This window comes from Gopherus evgoodei, chromosome 3 (assembly GCF_007399415.2).
Source record: "Gopherus evgoodei ecotype Sinaloan lineage chromosome 3, rGopEvg1_v1.p, whole genome shotgun sequence".
NCBI classification, from domain to species: domain Eukaryota; kingdom Metazoa; phylum Chordata; order Testudines; family Testudinidae; genus Gopherus; species Gopherus evgoodei.
Window position 1 is genome coordinate 78,043,279 of NC_044324.1, and position 18,766 is coordinate 78,062,044.

General features: G+C 42.1%; 1 protein-coding gene across 2 annotated transcripts in view; it reads right to left on the reverse strand.

Annotated features, from left to right (window-relative positions):
• Positions 1-18,766, reverse strand: part of RNGTT (RNA guanylyltransferase and 5'-phosphatase) — a 425,454-nt gene that overhangs the window by 14,528 nt on the left and 392,160 nt on the right. For both annotated transcript variants that reach the window (XM_030555911.1, XM_030555913.1), the window contains exon 16: positions 2,253-2,330. In XM_030555911.1, coding sequence (XP_030411771.1) covers positions 2,253-2,330 — 78 coding nt within the window. The remainder of the gene's footprint in view (positions 1-2,252; positions 2,331-18,766) is intronic.

Genomic DNA, 18,766 nt, shown 5'->3' on the forward strand with positions numbered 1-18,766 from the left:
GAAAGAATTCTCTATAGTAACTCAGATCCCAACCTATCTAACATCCCGTCACAGACCACTGGGCATACTTACCTGCTGATAATCAAAGATCAACTGCTAAATTAATTGCCAAAATTAGGCTATCCCATCATACCATCCCCTCCATAAACTTATCAAACTTAACCTTAAAGCCAGATATGATTTTTGCCCCAACTACTCCCCTTGGAAGGCTTTTCCAGAACTTCACTCCTCTAATGGTTAGAAACCTTTGTCTAATTTCAAGTCTAAACTTCCTAGTGTCCAGTTTATATCCATTTGTTCTTGTGTCCACATTGGTACTAAGCTTAAATAATTCCTCTCCCTCCCTGATATTAATCCTTCTGATATATTTATAAAGAGCAATCATATCTCCCCTCAACCTTCTTTTGGTTAGGCTAAACAAGCCAAGCTCTTTGAGTCTCCTTTCATAAGACAGGTTTCCCATTCCTCAGATCATCCTAGTAGCCCGTCTCTGAACCTGTTCCAGTTTGAATTCATCCTTCTTAAACATGGGAGACCAGAACTGCACATAGTATTCCTGATGAGATCTCATCAGTGCCTTATATAATGGTACTAACACCTCCTTATCTTTGCTGGAAATACCTCTCCTGATGCATCCTAAAACTGTATTAGCTTTTTTAACGGCCATATCACATTGGCAGCTCATAGTCATCCTGTGATCAACCAATACTCCGAGGTCCTTCTCCTCCTCTGTTACTTCCAACTGATGTGTCCCCAATTTATAAATAAAATTCTTATTATTAATCCCTAAATGCATGACCATGCACTTTTCACTATTAAATTTCATCCTATTACTATTACTCCAGTTTACAAGGTCATCCAGATCTTCCTGTATGATATCCCAGTCCTTCTCTGTGTTAGCAATACCTCCCAGCTTTGTGTCATCCATAAACTTTATTAGCACATTCCCGTTTTTTGTGCCAAGGTCCGTAATAAAAAGGTTAAATAAGATTGTCCCCAAAACTGATCCCTGAGGAACTCCACTAGTAACCTCCTTCCAGCCTGAAAGTTCACCCTTCAGTATGACCCGTTGTAGTCTCCTCTTTAACCAATTCCTTATTTACCTTTCAATTTTCATATTGATCCCCATCTTTTCCAATTTAACTAATAATTCCCCATGTGGAATCATGTCAAATGCCTTCCTGAAATCGAGGTAAATTAGATCCACTGCGTTTTCTTTGTCTAAAAAATCTGTTACCTTCTCAAAGCTGTTCCATTAAACTGTTCGAGTTTGGCTTCTACCTCGGATGTGGTAACATCTACCACCATATCCTCATTCCCATTTGTCATCCTTCCATTATCCCTAAGCTCCTCATTAGCCTTATTAAAGACTGAGGCAAAGTATTTATTTAGATATTGGGCCATGCCTAGATTTCCCTAACCTCCATTCCATCCTCTGTGTTTAGCGGTCCCACTTCTTCTTTCTTTGTTTTCTTCTTATTTATATTGCACATATTTATAAGCACATGGGACTGAGGGTGTAAAACAGAATCCAGTGGTCACATGCTTGGCCTTTCTCCTTCACCCACCTATGCTCCAAGCAAAAAGGACACTCTGAAGACTCCAACTGAGGGGACTGGCCCAGATTTCAAAGGTGAAACCTGTGTACTATGAACTGCAGTATCCAGTGGGGTAAGAAAAATAGCTTAGTGTAGTTGTTGGGTTGAAAGTTTAGACTGCGTGCTTATATTTTATTTCTGTTAGTAACTAACTCTGACTTTTTGCCTATCACTTATAGTCACTTAGCATCTATCTTTTGTAGTTAATAAATTTGTTTTACTGTTTACCTTTACCAGAGAGATTGCCTGAAGCATGGGGTAAATCTGCTCAGGTTTTGCAAAGGCTGGTGTATATCCACTTTCCATTGATGAAGTGGTGAGCCAATTAATAAATCTGCATTGCTCGCCTTGAGCAGTGCAAGACGGTATATTCCTGAGGTGCAAGGCTGGGAGCGGGGGGGATTTGGCTGGTCCCTTTTCCTGTGTGACTCATGAATGGCTCTGGGAGCCTTCATGCAATCTAGATGGGTGTGGGGTCTTCACATGCAGTTGTGCTGAGTGATGATAGCACCTGGAAGGGTTTGCTGCTGGTCACTAGCAAGGCATTGAGAGAGACAGCCCAGGCTGGAAAGAGTTCAGTGGGCACAGCGGCCCCACAGTCCCAGGCTGTAGCCCGGGGATCCCATCACACCGTACAAAATTCTTCTGACATACCAGTCAACACCACTTGCGTCTGGAACATCTCCAGCAGAACTTCTGATGGGAAGATGGCTACGGATGCTTTTAAGTGGCCTGAAAGAATTTCAAAAACGGAATGATCAAATAAAAATTTAGCAGCAACAAAACTTCAACATTTGGCACAGAATACAAGTGCTACCTGAACTGAGACCAGGGAACAAAGTGTGGACCGAGTGCTCCCAGACATTTGGAACTTCACAGAAACTCCCATATCCCACATGGAAACTCCACCCCAAGCCAACCCCCATTGCCCACCATTCTCTCTCTGATTTCAGAACCAGCACCTCAGAATTTCTGTGTTGTGATCCCATGCCAGCCCAAACACATGCTTCATGCAGTAGAAGCTCTGTAACAAAGTTATTTGAACAGCAGCAGGTGCCAGTGATTAGCCACTCAAATGTAACATTCCATCGTTTTACTGGAATGTAGCAGTGGAGAGTTTGGAGTGTGTTTTAGTCAGAAGCAAATCTTTCAGCCAGTAAAATGGAGAAATTTTTAACCTGCCTTTTCGCAAGTAGCAGTAGGGTGACCAGATGTCCAATTTTATAGGGATAGTCCCGATATTTGGAGCTTTGTCTTATTTATTTATTTAGCGAGTGCACAGTCATCTATGGTGATGGCATCTTCAGTGGCGTGGTGCAGTTCTTCTAGGGCACCGCTGAACCTAGTCAGCAGGTGTATTACCGATGGTTTATACCAAACTACAGCCAAATTGCCACCCCACTGACAGACCTGACCAAGAAAAAACAACCAAATGCAGTTTAGTGGACTGAGAAGTGTCAGAAAGCCTTTAACCAGCTTAAGGCAGCCTTTACATCTGACCCTGTAATGAGGGCCCCGGACTTCAACCAACCATTCGTTGTAACCATGGGTCTGAGTGTGATGTGGGAGCAGTTTTAATGCAGGAAGGACCAGATCAACAATTCCATCCTGTCGTGTTTCTCAGCAAAAAAATTTCTGAGGGGGAAAGCCACTGGTCAGTCTCAGAAAAAGAATGTTACACCATTGGTATGCTCTGGAGAAGCTATGTTCATACATTTGGGGACGGCAGTTCCACCTGCAGACTGACCATGCTGCACTGAAGTGGCTTCACACAGTCAAAGAGACTAACAAAAAACTTCTTCGCTCTCCAATACTTTGATTTTAAAATACAACACATTTCAGGAGCCTCTAACAAAGTGGGTGATGCACTCTCCCGGGAAGATTTCCCAGAATCAGCCAGGTAAAAATGTCTCTGCATTCTAAGTCCCTGTAGTCCTTGAAATGTAAAAAGTACTGTTTAGTTTGTCATGTAATTATTAGTAAAATTAGAGGTGCATGTATCTTATTAACTCTGTTTACTAAACCTCCAGGAAGAAATCCCAGCCGGTGTGGACCCGACCTGAACCAGGCTGGCCAGCACCATCTGTGATTTGGGTGGGTGTGTGATAAATAAAGGGGAGGATAACTCCCTTTGATGGATATCCAGCCAGCAAGTTAGCTGTAAAATTCTTCTTGGTAGCTATTCTTTACTTGCTTTATCTGTAAAGGGTTAAAAAGTCCTCCAGGTAAAGAAAAAAAAAGTGAGCCGCTGACCAAAAAAGCCAATGGGAAGGTAGAGCTTTTTAGAATTGGGAAATAAACTTTCCCTTTATCTGTTGTTCTCTGGGCTGGAGGGACAGAGCAGCCATGCTATAAGCAGCATAAGCCAGGTATGACCATAAATCATTAGATCATGTCTAGAACTACTTATCTGAACTCCAAATGTGTAAGTAGATCAGAACGTTTAGCTAGACGTGATTAGGGTTATTTCTTTTATTTCTTATTGGTTTGTGGACTCCTCTGTGCTAACTCCCGATGCTTTTGTTTGCTTGTAATTTTTAAGCTGAACCCCTAAGAAAGCTATTTTGGGTGCTTGATTTTTGGAACTGCTCTTTTAAAATCTAGCAAAAGCCTAAGTTCCGAATGTATTTTCTTTTTGTTTGTTTGTTTTTAATAAAATTTACCTTTTTAAAGAACAGGATTGGACTTTTGGTGTCTGAAAAGGTTTGTGCATGTTGTTTGATTAGCTGATAGCCACAGGTAATTGCCTTTATTTTCTCTCTCAACTCTTCCCCAGAGGGGTGTGAAAAGACTTGAGAGAGGAATTCCCAAGTACTCCTTCCTGGGCTCAAAGGGTTTTTTTTGCATTTGGAGGGTGGCAGCGTTTACCAAGCCAAGGTCAGAGAAATGCTGTAACCTTGGGAGTTTAATCTAAGACTGGAGTGGCCAGTATTAATTTTTAAAATCCTTGCAGGCTCCATTTCTGCACTTGGAGTGAGAGCGTTGGGATTCAGCCTTGACAGCAGGCATTCATTGATAATGTGCATCATCGTCTGTGTTGCGCTGCAGCTGCACAAAGGGCTGTCATAAAGGCTCCAGCAATACTGGTTGGCTGCACAGAGACCTTGCCCGGTCCAGAACCTGTTCAACAGGGACCATTGGTGACAAGCCAGGTCAAAACGAGGTGAGAAAATTGTGGGGTTAGCGATGAGGGACTGGTTGGAGATTGTAACAGATATCCATTTCTCTTGCCAGAGTGTTTCTGCCCTAACATCTTGGTGTGGAGGATGAGACCATAATGGGCGACGTGGCAGCAAACGTGCAGCTGTTGCTTTAAAAAGGTCATTGTGCAGTGGCAGGCTTGAGTTGGTGCTTACTTTCTCCAGTAACTTGCCAGTAGCAACCTCTCATCTGATATGAGGAGCAGCAATATTGCTCAGAACTGGAAGTCAGGGGAGTGGAATCGGACGCAGGGTGCCAGAGATGATACACATGGTGGCAAGTAACTGGATATTCACCAGTTTGGTGTATGACGATCGACTCCAAACTGGTGCATAGTACTCCGCCATCGAATATGAAATGGCAAGAGCTGACGTCCTCAAAGTTGGAGCACGAGCACCCCATGATAAACCTGCCAGTTTGCTAAGAAGATTGTTGCGCATCTTAACTTTAGCTGCTGTCTTCTTCAGGTGGGCCTGGTAACTCAGTGTGCGATCTAAGGTCACACATAGATAGACTGGTTCTACTTCATGCTTCACCTTCTGACCATTCAGATAAACATTCAGTTCCTGGGTTGTGCTGGTGAGATGAAGATGGAACAAACTGGAGACTGTTTTTATGATGCTTGGTTGGAGATGTCAAGTCTTACAGTAGTCAGCTAACTTTATCATGTCCCAATTTAAGGTGGCATCAAGCTTGTGAAACGTCTGGGCCTGGGTACCACAACAGATGTTGTCTGCGTAAATGAACTTACATGACTCCGTTGTTGGCAGGTCATTGATGTAAAGGTTGAACAGGGTTGGAGAAAGCACAGAGCCCTAGGGTACCCCATTGCTCTGTCATCTCCAAGCACTTGTCTTTTCCCCCATATGGATTCTGAATGGCCTATTGTGCAGGAACAGTTCAACAACACTTGTGACCCAAGGTAGCAGGACCATTGATACATTCACAAGCAGGCCAGTGTGCCATAACGTATCACAAGCCATTGTTAGGTCAATGAAAACACCACCTGTTTTCAAGTTTCTCTGGAAGCCATTTTCAACAAATGTGGTCAGCACGAGTACTTGGTTGCATGTGATATGGCCTCAGCAAAAGCCTTGGTCAGGGCTCAAAATTCTCTCCATGTCAGGTAATAGGCACTGTAGGACCAAGCCCTTCAGTGCCTTGAAGCACACTGATAATAATGATATGGGACAACAGATTGATGCTTGACTTGGGTCTTTTCCAGGCTTTAGGAGGCCAATGACTTTTGCGGTGCACCATATCTTCAGTAGCCTGCCTTCACTGATGACCCTGGTGAAAAATTACACAAGCCAAAGCCGAGAACGGGGGCCAAGGTTTTTCAGGAATTCTGGAGATATGTTGTCAGAGCCTGCAGCTGTTCCACACTTGATGCTACCCAGTGTTTGTTCCAGCTCTGTTACAGTGAATGGTTCTGGGCAGCTTCTGATCTAATGTACATGTTTAAACATACGCCATTCATTCCTCACTTGTCTTCGCATTTGTTTCTCCAAAGGTGTCTGGCTACTTGGTTGGGTATCACTGAGGGTTAGGAGAATACAGGTGGCTGCTGCACTGCTCTAAGGCATCAGAGCAGACTGACAACACATGCATCTGGAGCGGGTTAAGTTCATCTTCTTGGTTGTCTCCTCCCATCTGGCTTGGCACGCAGCGTCCAATGATTCGATCAGATGGTCAGCGACATCTGAGTCACCAGTGCCTCATACTGCAAGCAAGACAGTGCTCTCCTCTTCAAGACAGGGGACACAGACCAGGTTGCAACTGCGTGGGATGGCTCTTCAGGCTGCTTTGTAAATAGCACCACAGAGCAATGGTCGGTCTCATTTACCAAGGCATGCCGGGCTCGTATTGTCACCACACCCTTGTCCAGCACTTCCCGATATTTTTCCAGTCAGCCTTTCAGAAGTTCCACCACTTCTTTTTGGAACTCTTGACAACTTGGAGCTGTAGCCCGATATGGATCAAGATGGTCTGTGTTAGCTGTGTAGAAAATTATCCAAGACTTGGCATGTTGCTGGCTGAGGATGGCCATGAACTGAACTGACCAAGCATAACTCAGGAAAGTAGTCATGATCCCATCCAGAAGAATGGAATGTGCCTCACTGCCTAGAATCATGGATAAGGGCAAGGTCATTTTGAGATGCCCAGTCTGCAAGTTGTTCACCATCTGCGTCAATCTCCTTATACCCTCTGTCTGTGTGATGGCTGTTGAAATCTCTGATGCAGACAGTTGGGTGTCACAGGCTTGGTAGCATCTGTTGGTTCCAGCTGATGCTTGGAGGCTTGTAAACATTTGCCAGCCAGACACTGCCAACCTGGATGGTGTTACAGAATTCAATAGACAACAGGTTGAAGCCGTCAATACTGTAATGCCCGGCTTCAGCAGTTGCTACATGTGTCTTTTGCAAGCAAATGATGTCAATAATATGTTGATGAGCAAGAATGCCGAGTAAATCACACTTGGCAACTGACAAACCCTCCATGTTGAGTTGAAATGCGCATAGAGTTGGACCAATGACATAAAAGTCGCCGGGCTGCATGTTGGGGTTGTCAGTCATGATAATGCTGGGATTGGTTTAGCTGGTGCTCATGGAATTCAACTCACTGGTTGGATCATTAGCTTCCTTGACTGCTGTCGGGTACTGGTGGGTGGTGCAACGAGGACGCTGATCCATTGCCTTATATAGGCATCTATTACCATCCACCCCATTCTGATTTTTCATACTTGCTATCTGGCCACCCTAAGTAGCAGTGATAATGAAAATTCTTCACAATGTGAGATGGGAAGTAAACATAAGTATGACCCCACTTGCTTAACATTTGGGTTATTGTTTATTGAGGATCGATAGGGTGAATGCAGGTCACAGTTAATCATCTGCAGGGAATTGTTAACCAACAAAAACCTAAAACCATCAAAATTACACAGGCATTTGGAGAGAAAATACCCAAGCTCTAAAGACAAGCCTATTGATGTTTTTCAATGAAAATCCAAAGATTTGGTAATGTCACAAAAAATTCTTAAATGTGGCTATACTGTCCAAGAGCAAGCATTACATGCCTCTTACCTTTCTGCACTCTGCATTGCCAAACATAAACAAGCTCATCTCGTTGGTGAGGAGTTAATTTTACCTTCTGCTATTGACATATGCACTGAATTGTTGGGTGAGTCAGCTGCAAAGTTAAAAACAGTCCTTCTTTCCAAGGATATAAGGAGGAGACATCCTCATATTTCAGAAGACATCCAATAGCAAAAAACTGACCATCTTTCAGTAAGTGATTATTTGGCTTTACAATTAGATGAATCTACAGATATAGCAAATCGTGCCATTTTGCTGGCTAATGTGAGGCATATATGGGATGGTGGGATTCAAGAACAATACCTATTTAGTGCAGATATGCCTACTTCTGCTGTTGATATATTTGGTGCACTGAATAATTATATGCAGTAGGTGACATTGAGTTGGACGAAGTGTGGCATTACAACTGATGGAGATGCTTCAATGACAGGGAAACATTTGGGACTTGTGCAAAGAATCCTTTTGAAAACACCCATTGTACCATGGAACCACTGTTTCGTGCACAGGGAGGTGTTACCAGCTGAAGATGTCATACCTGAGCTTCACAAAACTCTTAAAGGTGTTGGGAAAATTGTAAATTATATCAAAAACAATGTCAAGAATTCCCAGTGCTTTCAGGTTTTTTTGTCAGGAAATGGGCAGTGTGTGTCCATCTGCCTTTCCATGCTGAGGTTCATTGATTGTCCCATGGCAAAGTTTTGTCTCATGTATACAAACTGACAAATGAATTGGCAGCTTTTCTTGAAGGAAAAAAAGTCTCACCTGGCAGAAACAAGACATGATGTGCTCATGTTGCATTTCTTGTAGATATAGTCGAACAAATATTCAGTTAGATTTGAATCTGTTTTTATTGGGCAGAGAGCACAATCACTTCAAGCAAACTGACAAAATTGATTGTTGTATGCAGTGTTGTTGTAGCTGTGTTGGTCCCAGGATACTAGAGAGACAAGGTGGGTGAGGTCATATCTTTTATTGGACCAACTTCTGTTGGTGAGAGAGACAAGCTATCAAGCTTACATAGAGACCTGAAGGAGAGCTTAGTGTGCCTCAGAAGCTTGTCTCTCTCATCAACAGAAGTTGGTCCAATAAAAGATATGACCTCACCCATCTTATCTCACCCAGATTTAACATTATAGCCTTGACCTGATTTAGTCTTATCTAATTGCACTTCCATTTTGTGTGCTGCTGCTGTTTGGGATGCTGCTATATTTCTCTTTACTTACAATAGGAAGTAATTGTGATCTCTCAGATGTTATGGTTTGTTGACTTTAATTTGGCAATCACTGAACATATAGTATTTACATTAGTTGACTTGTTTTAATGAGGCATAGAATTATTGACTATAGCTGGGCAGGAAACTTTTCCCATCCTTCAAACATTGTCAAGATTTCAAAAAAAATGTCTGGCTCAAATTGGTATGAAAAGGCAAAATCTCAAAAACATTTCTCAACCAACCAACCAACCAAAAAAAAAAAGCATTTTCAGTTCAGGTCAAGTGAAACATTTCATTTAGATTTTCACCTTTTTTCTCTTTTTAAAATCTAATTAGATCACACTTCAAAACCAAAAGTCATCTCAAATCAGAAAGCCAGAACTGTTCATTTTGAAAATGTCAGAACAAGACATGTTAACTCTTTTTAAACTTAATTTTTTTTTAATCAGGAGACTTGTCAAATCCAAACCTCTTCAGTGAACAGTTTGTTTCAATGAATCAGCATTTTTGAGAAAAAATATTCACAGCAAAATTTCCAGCAAGCTGTACAATTGGCATTTGCCAATCTGCATTTCTTCATTTTAAATATGCATTAAAAAGTGATCACTAGAATCTTACACTCCAAAACATCCCAAAGTCTTTAAATGATACTGGGAATTATTATAATGTGTTCCATAATGATTGACCACATCACCAGCAGTGGCACAAATGAGATAATGGTGAAGTGCTTTCACCTTGCTCTATCAATAGAAGTAGCCATACTTTGTAACACAACATACAAAAGTGAAAAGGTAGTGTGCACCAAGAATCATTTTAAACAGATGTTTCTTCCACGCTGAGGATTTGTTAAATTATCTCCCTAGAAGTACAAGATAGATTTCTCCAGTACAGACAATGGAGGAAGTGAGAACTACTGGCCAAAAAGGTACGTCTTGTAGAAAATGGTTTGTAATAAAACTCAAAATGTGTTTTGTTTTCAAGTTTAACATTTAAAAAAAATTGAAGAAAAAATTGAAATGAAAATTCGTTTGACTCAAAAAAATGGAAAAGTTTCATTTAGAAAACATGTAAATGAAATGTTTAGATTTTTTTCTGGAATCCCTACTACCTCCTGACAAACAACAAAGCAAATTCTGCTTTTTTTTTTTTTTGGTTAAAAGGTTTCATACAAAATACTTTGCCAAGCTCTACTTGCCATTTCATGTATCGATGAAGCATAGGGTGACCAGTTAGCAAGTGTGAAAAATCAGGACAGAGAGGGGGATAATAGGCGCCTATATCAGAAAAAGCCCTAAATATAAGGACTGTCCCTATAAAATCAGGACATCTGGTCACCCTAGTTAAGCACTATGCACAACTATAGTGTTGTATAACAATTGTGCACTTATCCCTGGCAGGGAAGCACTGATCTAGGGAACTGGGGTCAGATTTCTCTGGTCCAGCTAACAGCACTAAGTCCAGGACTAGAAGGGGCAGGAAGGTCAAAGGTGGCCATAAAGCAATTTTGCATTTCCCTAATCCTGGGGCTGCACGGGAAGGGGTCAGTAGTAATGTTACAAACTTGAATATTTGTTCTGTCACACATTATTTCTGCAGAACACTGGCAGACACTGTCACTCATGTGAATAAGTATTAACTACCTGCAAAATTATCATTGATTCCAAAGGATTGATTTTTCTACACAACAGTAACACATTAAATTTTTATTTTTTAAAAAAGAACAAACTGCTCAGCAGCAGAAAGTAAATTATTCCAGCAAGTTGAGCGTTTTTAAGAGCAGAAGGCTATTTAGAGACGTGAATTCTTTGCAGTTTGATGCAGTCGATTTTTCCCTTTATTGTTTGACCTTTATCCTAAATTTCGTGTTTTATATTTGAATGGTAATTTTATGTATCTCAAAACCCCATATAGTAAAGCAAAAACTTTATTAAAATAAGACCCTGTAGCACAGTATTTGTCTACACAACAAATGAAAGAATGTAATAAGCATTAAAAGACACACTAAAATAACACTGAGTGCATAACAAACTTACAAAGGAAAGTCAGAGCTAAGGTCACCAGTTTTATTCTAATCTCATTCTATTATGGTCAGATTCTGATCTTGTTTACACTGAAGAAAACCCCTAGTAACCTCAGAGTTTAGTGAAGTTATTCTGGATTTTCATGCATATGGCTGGCATTCCATATGCATTGAAATACTATACATGGTGTTTGTGCCCAGTTACCATGAGCTTCTGCAATCAGAACAAAGGGTTGGAAATTCACGGGTTCAACAGAGCACTGCTTGGTGGGGAAGGTGGCTCCAATTTACCTTTCTGTCCCCATCTTAAATCAGAACCATATTCTGGCTGGGGATCACTGGAGTGTAGTGCACTCAGCACATCTCATATGCTGACAGAGCACTGGGAGGCAGTGGTGTAGAGCCTGCAACACCAACCTTAGGTTTCCAGAGGATTCCCCAGCTGTCCCTTTGGTGCAACTTTCTGAATGTTTTGGCTTCCTGAGCTGCACAAAGCAGCTGGGAGGCCAAGGATCAGGCTCATAGTTTCAGTAGCGAGGTCCATAATGCATCACATTGCACATGTACTCACACAGCACTGACTAAACTACAAAGTCCTTCTTCAGCACACACTTGGTTCAGAAATTTCTCCGTGCGGTGGTGTTCCAATTCAGGGATTTGACCGAAGCTTCTCTCTCATTATGACACCTTTGCTCACTGGGTAGTGAGGAGGAAATTCACTTCCCAGTGGTGCATGCACAGTTACACCACAGAGATTTCTGAGTTAATGCAAAGAATAATTGTGAGGAAAAGAGAAAGTTACTTACCTGTTAGTCTGCTTCTTTGAAGATCTGATCCCAAAGGATTCTTGCTCTTGGGCCTTGTGCTCCCTAATGAACTGATACTAGTTCTCTATTACTTGACTCTACAAGGCAGGCACAGTGGGGAGCAGCATGTTAGAACCTTCCTTCAGACTGGTGGGTGCTCATCACCAATGGCCATATCCCACCAGAGCCCTTGGGGTTTTCCCCCCCTTGCTCTCACCTTTTATTTCCTGGATCAACTTTCCTACTCAAAACATTCCTACTTATACTGCCTTCTCCACATTCCCTCCTACTGTTTGTTTCACTCACTTCTTTCACCTTGATTCAAATTAGATTGTAAGGTTGTTCAGAGTGGTGACCATATTTTCCTATGTGTTTACACTACTCCCAGTACAACTACTCTCTGACCCTGATGGGACTTGGCACCCTATCACAATGCTGCCACTACACTAAGGCATTGAGTCAAGGGGAGCCGCTGCTGCATAAAGACAAATGCTCCAGGCTGTTCCTTCACGAACCAAACTAAGAGAAAAAGAGGGTAGATTTTTTTTTTTTTTAAGAGATGAATTTCAAGGCTTTTCCTCTGTTCTGAAGATTAGGAAGGTGGTTGCTCTGGACACCCCGTCTGTGTAACTGTCACGATGCAGAATAAAACTGGCAGTTTCCCGTGATAACCTGTTTTTGTCTTGTCTTCTAAACTGCAGTAACAGAGGGGGAAAAAGATCACTGTTACCGGTAGCAAACCTGTCTATGAAGGAGAACCACTACAGTTAGATAATTCCAAATGGCATAACATCACTGGATTCTGGCCAATCTTGAGATAGAGGCCACTAAAATCACATCAGAATTCAATTGGGAGGGGGGGGAAAGCATGATAGCAGTTACAATTACATGATTTAAGATCAGAGATTTCATGATTGCCCACAGGACTAAAAACTAAAGTTTTTCAAGCACTGTAAATAATTTCAATACTTGTTTATAGTTTAGGTGAGGGTGTGAGAGACACTGGATCCCCAAAATGTCACTGGTGTCTTGGTGCAGCCAGCATTTCTTTGGAGTGGGTCCAGGATCCTCATGCCAGATCCTCAGCTGGTGAAATCAAAGTAGCTCCACTGAAGTCAGTGTAGCTGTGACAAATTATATGAGCTAAGGTCTACCTGCTGATGCAAAACTTTCAATCCCTTAATGAATTGTGTACAAGTAAGAAAAACTGAGGAGTGTTTTAATAAAAATAAAAATGTTTTTCCAATCTTCAATATTTACAATTTATACAGATCTATTTAATGCAATAACCTTAATATAATCTCTCTTCACAGAATAGTTCTGTGCAGAACATTTAGTCAACATTTATCAGAATATTATAGTTTAATGGCTTCTGAACTCAATTTGTCTGTCTTCTTCTGATTAAATATATGGGAAGATGTAGGGGGAAAATATTTCAGTTGAACTACATTTGTGCTATGAGAATTTGAGGGGGGAAAAAAGCTTTTGATATCATAACATCCATTGCTTTCATGGTGAACAAATAGTTCATAGTTGGGTGGTGGGTTTTTTTTTTTTTTTTTTGCCATACTGTGAATGGAGGTTGCTTACCTATAGTCATAGTTCTGTGCATTCACACTCATGGGATGCACCGGCAAGTACTGCTCAGATGGTGAACCTTCTCACAGCAGTGCTTATTGGCGTACTCATGCACCCCCACCCTTCTCTTCTCCCCTCTGTGTTCCTGAATGTTCTGAAGGTGAGGCGCCCTTTACTTCCTCAGTTCTTTCCACCGTCTCCCCACAATCAAGATTCCATTAGGACTCTGAGGGCTTGGCTACAGTGGAGAGTTGCAGCGCTGGTGATGGGGTTACAGTGCTGCAACTCACTCTCTGTCCACACTTGCAACTCCCTGGTTGCAGCGCTGGCTGTACACCTGGTTTGCTTGGGGTGTAGCGATTCCAGCGCTGGTGATGCAGCGCTGGTCATCAAGTGTAGCCACTAAAAGCGCTGTTATTGGCCTCCAGGGTATTAGGAGGTATCCCAGAATTCCTGTCCACAACAAACCGGAAGAATGGCTGAACTCTGATCTCCCCATAGCTACTTAGCTAAAAAATAAACACAGCTGCTCTTTGCTCCAGCGAGCGAGTGAGCGGAGGCAGGGGAATTGCTTTGGAATGTTCACAGCTGTTTGCTTGAGGAGAGAGGGGAGGGGTAGTGTTGAGCAGCTGCTTATATGGTCTGAAGACTATTTAGGAGTGCATAATTTGCATTTTGTGAATAAGAGACAGGTGGGGGAAAGGTCAAAACTTTTAAAATGATTGAAGGTAGGCACTGTGTATCTTCCAGTCCTTAGAACTTGCAAGGCAGGGAGGTGAGAACAGCGTCAGCTCCAAAAATCCACTCTTTCTGTCTCCCCCACGCTCGTTGTCACACTCCACCCCACACCCCTCTTTTGAAAAGCACATTGCAGCCACTTGAACGCTGGAATAGCTGCCCACAATGCACCTCTCCCAACAGTGCTGCAAATGCTGCAAATGTGGCCACACTGCAGCGCTTTCCCTACACAGCTGTATGAACACAGCTGTAACTCCCAGCGCTGCACATCTCCAAGTGTAGCCATACCCTGAGTGCGAATAGGCAGAATCCATCTCTAAGAACTCTGGTTACAGGTAAGTAACCTTCATTTCTGCTGCATATTTCCACTCAAGACAGTTTATCAAGCAGTACTCCATAAATAGAAGGTTGGACTTGGAGTCCTAACTGAATAGGGATTGAAGTATTGCCCTGACAAATTAAGCATCCGACGTAGAAGCTAGGTCTAGGAAGTAATGTTTTGTAAATGTAAGTATAAAGCCCCAAATAGCAACCCCGCAGATGTCTGCAGTTGGAACAACAGGGCCTTCCAGACCAGGGCAGAATCTGCCAGGGCCCATATCTGGAAGGGTCTGATGATCTGTAGGCACCATATTTTGAGGTGCATTCCTTCTTCTGATAATGGAACCTGGAGGTATATCTGTAACATCCAGCATATTTTGATTCTTCTTTGGACTATAGATCTAACCTAGAGCCGATCTCAGGTGCAACACAGAAGTAAATGGGGAAATTATAGGACCTGCATATGCAAAACAGAAAAGCAAACAAATGTTACTGACCTCCTCCTTTTCCCTGGTCGGGACACATAAGAAGGACAAGTAGCAGGAGCATTCCTTTTACTCTCTTATGCAAGTAGACACAGTTTGTCTCTTGCAGATCTGGGTAACTGATCTGATTGTGAATCGATGTCATGCGATTGTGCTACCATAGTAAGGGTTGGTTCCATGCAAATAGTGGATAAAGAAACTATTGCCAACTCTAGAACAACTTTCAGATTCAATGCAATTTTCAGAACTGGGGGATAAGTTTTTAGGCAAGTTTTAGGCAAAATTTGCAAATGACACCAAGCTGGGTGGGGTTGCAAGCCCTTTGGCAGACAGGATGAGAATCTAAAGTAATGATGACAAATTGGAGAATTGGTCTAAATTCAACACAATGAAATTTCAATAAAAGAGAAGTACAAAGCACTTCACTGAGGATGGAAAAATCAAATGCACAACTACAAAATGGGGAATAATTGGCTAGGTGGTAGTACTGCTGAAAAGGATCTGGAGGTTATAGTGGAGCACAAATTGAACATGCATCAACAATGTGACACAGCTGCGAAAAAGGCTAATATTGTGATGGGGTGTATGAACTGGACTGTAGTATGTACGACCCAGAATGTAACTGTCTCACTCTGCTTGGCACTGGTGAGGTCTGAGCTGGAGTACTGTGTCCAATTCTGGAGGTCACACTTTAGGAAAGATGCAAATTGGAGAGAGTCCAGAGGAGAGCAACAAAAATGATAAAAGGTTTAGAAAACCTGATCCATGAAGAAAGGTTAAAAAAACATGGCATGTTTACTCTTGAGAAAAGAAGACTGAGTGGATCTGATAAACGGTTGTCAACTATGTTAAAGACGGTTATAAAGAAGATGGTAATCAATAGTTCTCTATGTCCAAAGGTATGACAAGAAATAATGGGCTTAATCTGCAGCAAGGGAGATATAGGTTTGATATTAGGAAAGTCTTTCTAGCTCTAACGGTAGTTAAGCTCTGGAATAGGCTTCCAAGACAGGTTGTGGAATCCCTGTCATTGGTGGTTTGTAAGAATAGGTTGGACAAGCACATGTCAGCGATGGTCTGTCTATTTGGCTGGACTTGATGACTTCTTGTGGTCCCTTCCAGCCCTATATTTCTATTAGTCTATGATTCACCTTAAGCCTGAACCTTAGTCTTTGGTTTAGGATCTGATATTCTTGGATCCAGGTCATATGGATCTGAGGCATCTCCTGAATATGACTTGTCCTTGCAAGCAGGAGCCTTCTTGTCTTGCACAAACTTTCTCAGAACTGAAGTAGATGGATCTGAAGGTTTCTCCCATGGTTTGGCTCTTCCCGCAGAGGCTGGTATCAACCAAATATCTGAGCACTATAGTATCAGATCCAATAATTTGGATACCGATTGCACCAAAGCACTGAAACTGATCCTGGGAAAGAGACCCCAGTATTATACATATTGCTCTTCTTTTTAGTCCCCAAGGTGCTAAAAAGAAGCAGACACTGGTATTTTCACCTGGGGTACAGATCTCTTATATATATCCGATCCAGGACACTTCATAGCCAGAACTTCCTGCAGCAATAAGGCTTGCAGCCTGTTCTGGGGCTCTCTGAGCATGCTGAGGGTAAATGTGCTGCAGACAGACCACCATGAGGGAAAGTGACCCTCTCTGACACATGCCAAGCATCTACTATGGGCATCCTGATCCTGGGAAAATGGCCGGACAAGAGATGCACCTAACCTTTTGAAGCCAGGTCTCTTAGGTTATGTCTACACTGCATTTTAAAAAACAGAGCAGCGAGTGTAAGAATCTGGGCTGGCACTACAGCACTAAAACCAGCAGTGTAGACACTGCGGCTTGGACTGGAGCTCGGACTCTGAAACCCACTCCCCCATCCTGAACTTCAGAGCTTGAGCGTCTGTCTACACAGCTGTTTTTAGTGCTGTGAGCTCAAGTCTGTAGACCGGGGCACTGAGACTCACAGCTGCGGGTTTTAAAATCAATCTGACACAGAACCAGCAGTGAGAATTGAAGATATATCTACTATCTGTGCTAAGAATAAAACCCTTTTTATTTAAATAAAGTTTACCACTAAAACTAATAATGAAAACTACACTAAAAGTAAAACTATACCAAACAAGGGCATTAAATTGTTCTTGCGTGAAGGCTCCAGATCCAACTGGATTCAGAGAGGCTAAAATCTATCTGCTGCAGCATTTGGAAGGAACTGAGGCAGCATAGGGTGCCACTCCCCCTTTTATGACCTCACCCCCAGAATGTTCAGGAAGGAAAAGGGAAGGAATAGCAGGGGTGCACAAGTGCTCTGACAAGCACTGCTATGAGCAGGTTCCACCTCTTGAGCTGCACCAGCTAGCACACCCCATGAGTTGGAATATGCATCCAAAGAAGTAGTGTCACAGAGAAAATACTCTGAAGGTATCTGGAACACAAGATGACAAGGGTTAATTTGGGGAGCTTATTTATTTTACTGGCTTAACACAATATAGGAAGATGGAACTTATACTACTGCAAAACACTCAAAGGCCACGTAAAATTATTCAGTGTTTCTGAATATGTATTTCTTAGTATCCAGTGAGAATTTAACTGGAGTGGGGGAATACTGAATTTTGTTTGGTCTTTTTGTACAGTAGACGTTTAAATAAATAAATAATAATGTAATATGTTTGTCATAAACAGATAGTTAAGGGTTAATGTCTCTTTTACCTGTAAAGGGTTACAAGCAGTGAACCTGGAACACCTGACCAGAGGACCAATCAGAAGACAAGATACTTTCAAATCTCGGTGGACGGAAGTCTTTGTTTTGTGTTGTTTGTTTGTCTGTTGTTCTCTTTGGGTTCCGAGAGTGATCAGACGTACCTACAGGCTCTCTAATTTTCTGTTCAAGTAGTAAGTTCAAGTAGAAAGGTGGTTTAGTCTTTTTGATTGTTTTCTTTATTTGCAAATGTGTATTTTGCTGGAAGGATTTTAATTTGTATTTGTGCTGGGGGGAAGGCTTCTCTCTAGTGTCTATAAGCTGAAAGACCCTGTAACATTTACCATCTTGATTACAGAGATACTTTTACTTTTTTCTTTCTTTTATTAAAAGCTTTTCTTTTTTAAGACCTGACTGATTTTTTCCCCTTGTGGGGGCTCAAGGGAATTGAGTCTGTACTCACCAGGGAATTGGTGGGAGAAAGGGAGAGAGAAGGGAGGGGGGAAGGTGGAATTCCTCTGTTTTAGATTCATGGAGCTTGAATCTGTATTACCTATTGGGGAGGGGAAAAGAGGAGGGGGGAAGGTGCATTCCTCTCTGTTTTAAGATTCAAGGAGTTTGAATCACAGTGATCTTCCAGGGTAACCCAGGGAGGGAAGCCTGGGAGAGGCAACGGTGGGGGAAAGGGTTTACTTTCCTTGTGTAAGATCCAGGGGGTCTGGGTCTTGGGGTCCTCTGGGAAGGTTTTGGGGGCACCAGAGTGTACCAGGCACTGTAAGTCCTGGTTGGTGGCAGCACTACAAGATCTAAGCTGGTAATTAAGCTTAGGGGGATTCATGCTGGTACCCCATCTTTTGGATGCTAAGGTTCAGAGTGGGGGTTATACCATGACAATGTTAACACATTATAAAAAGTTTTTCTGATTCACCAATTCTTCAGTTTCCTCTCAGGCCGTAGGAAGGGAAAACTCTGCTTTAAAAAAATATTTATCATAGCCAAGAGC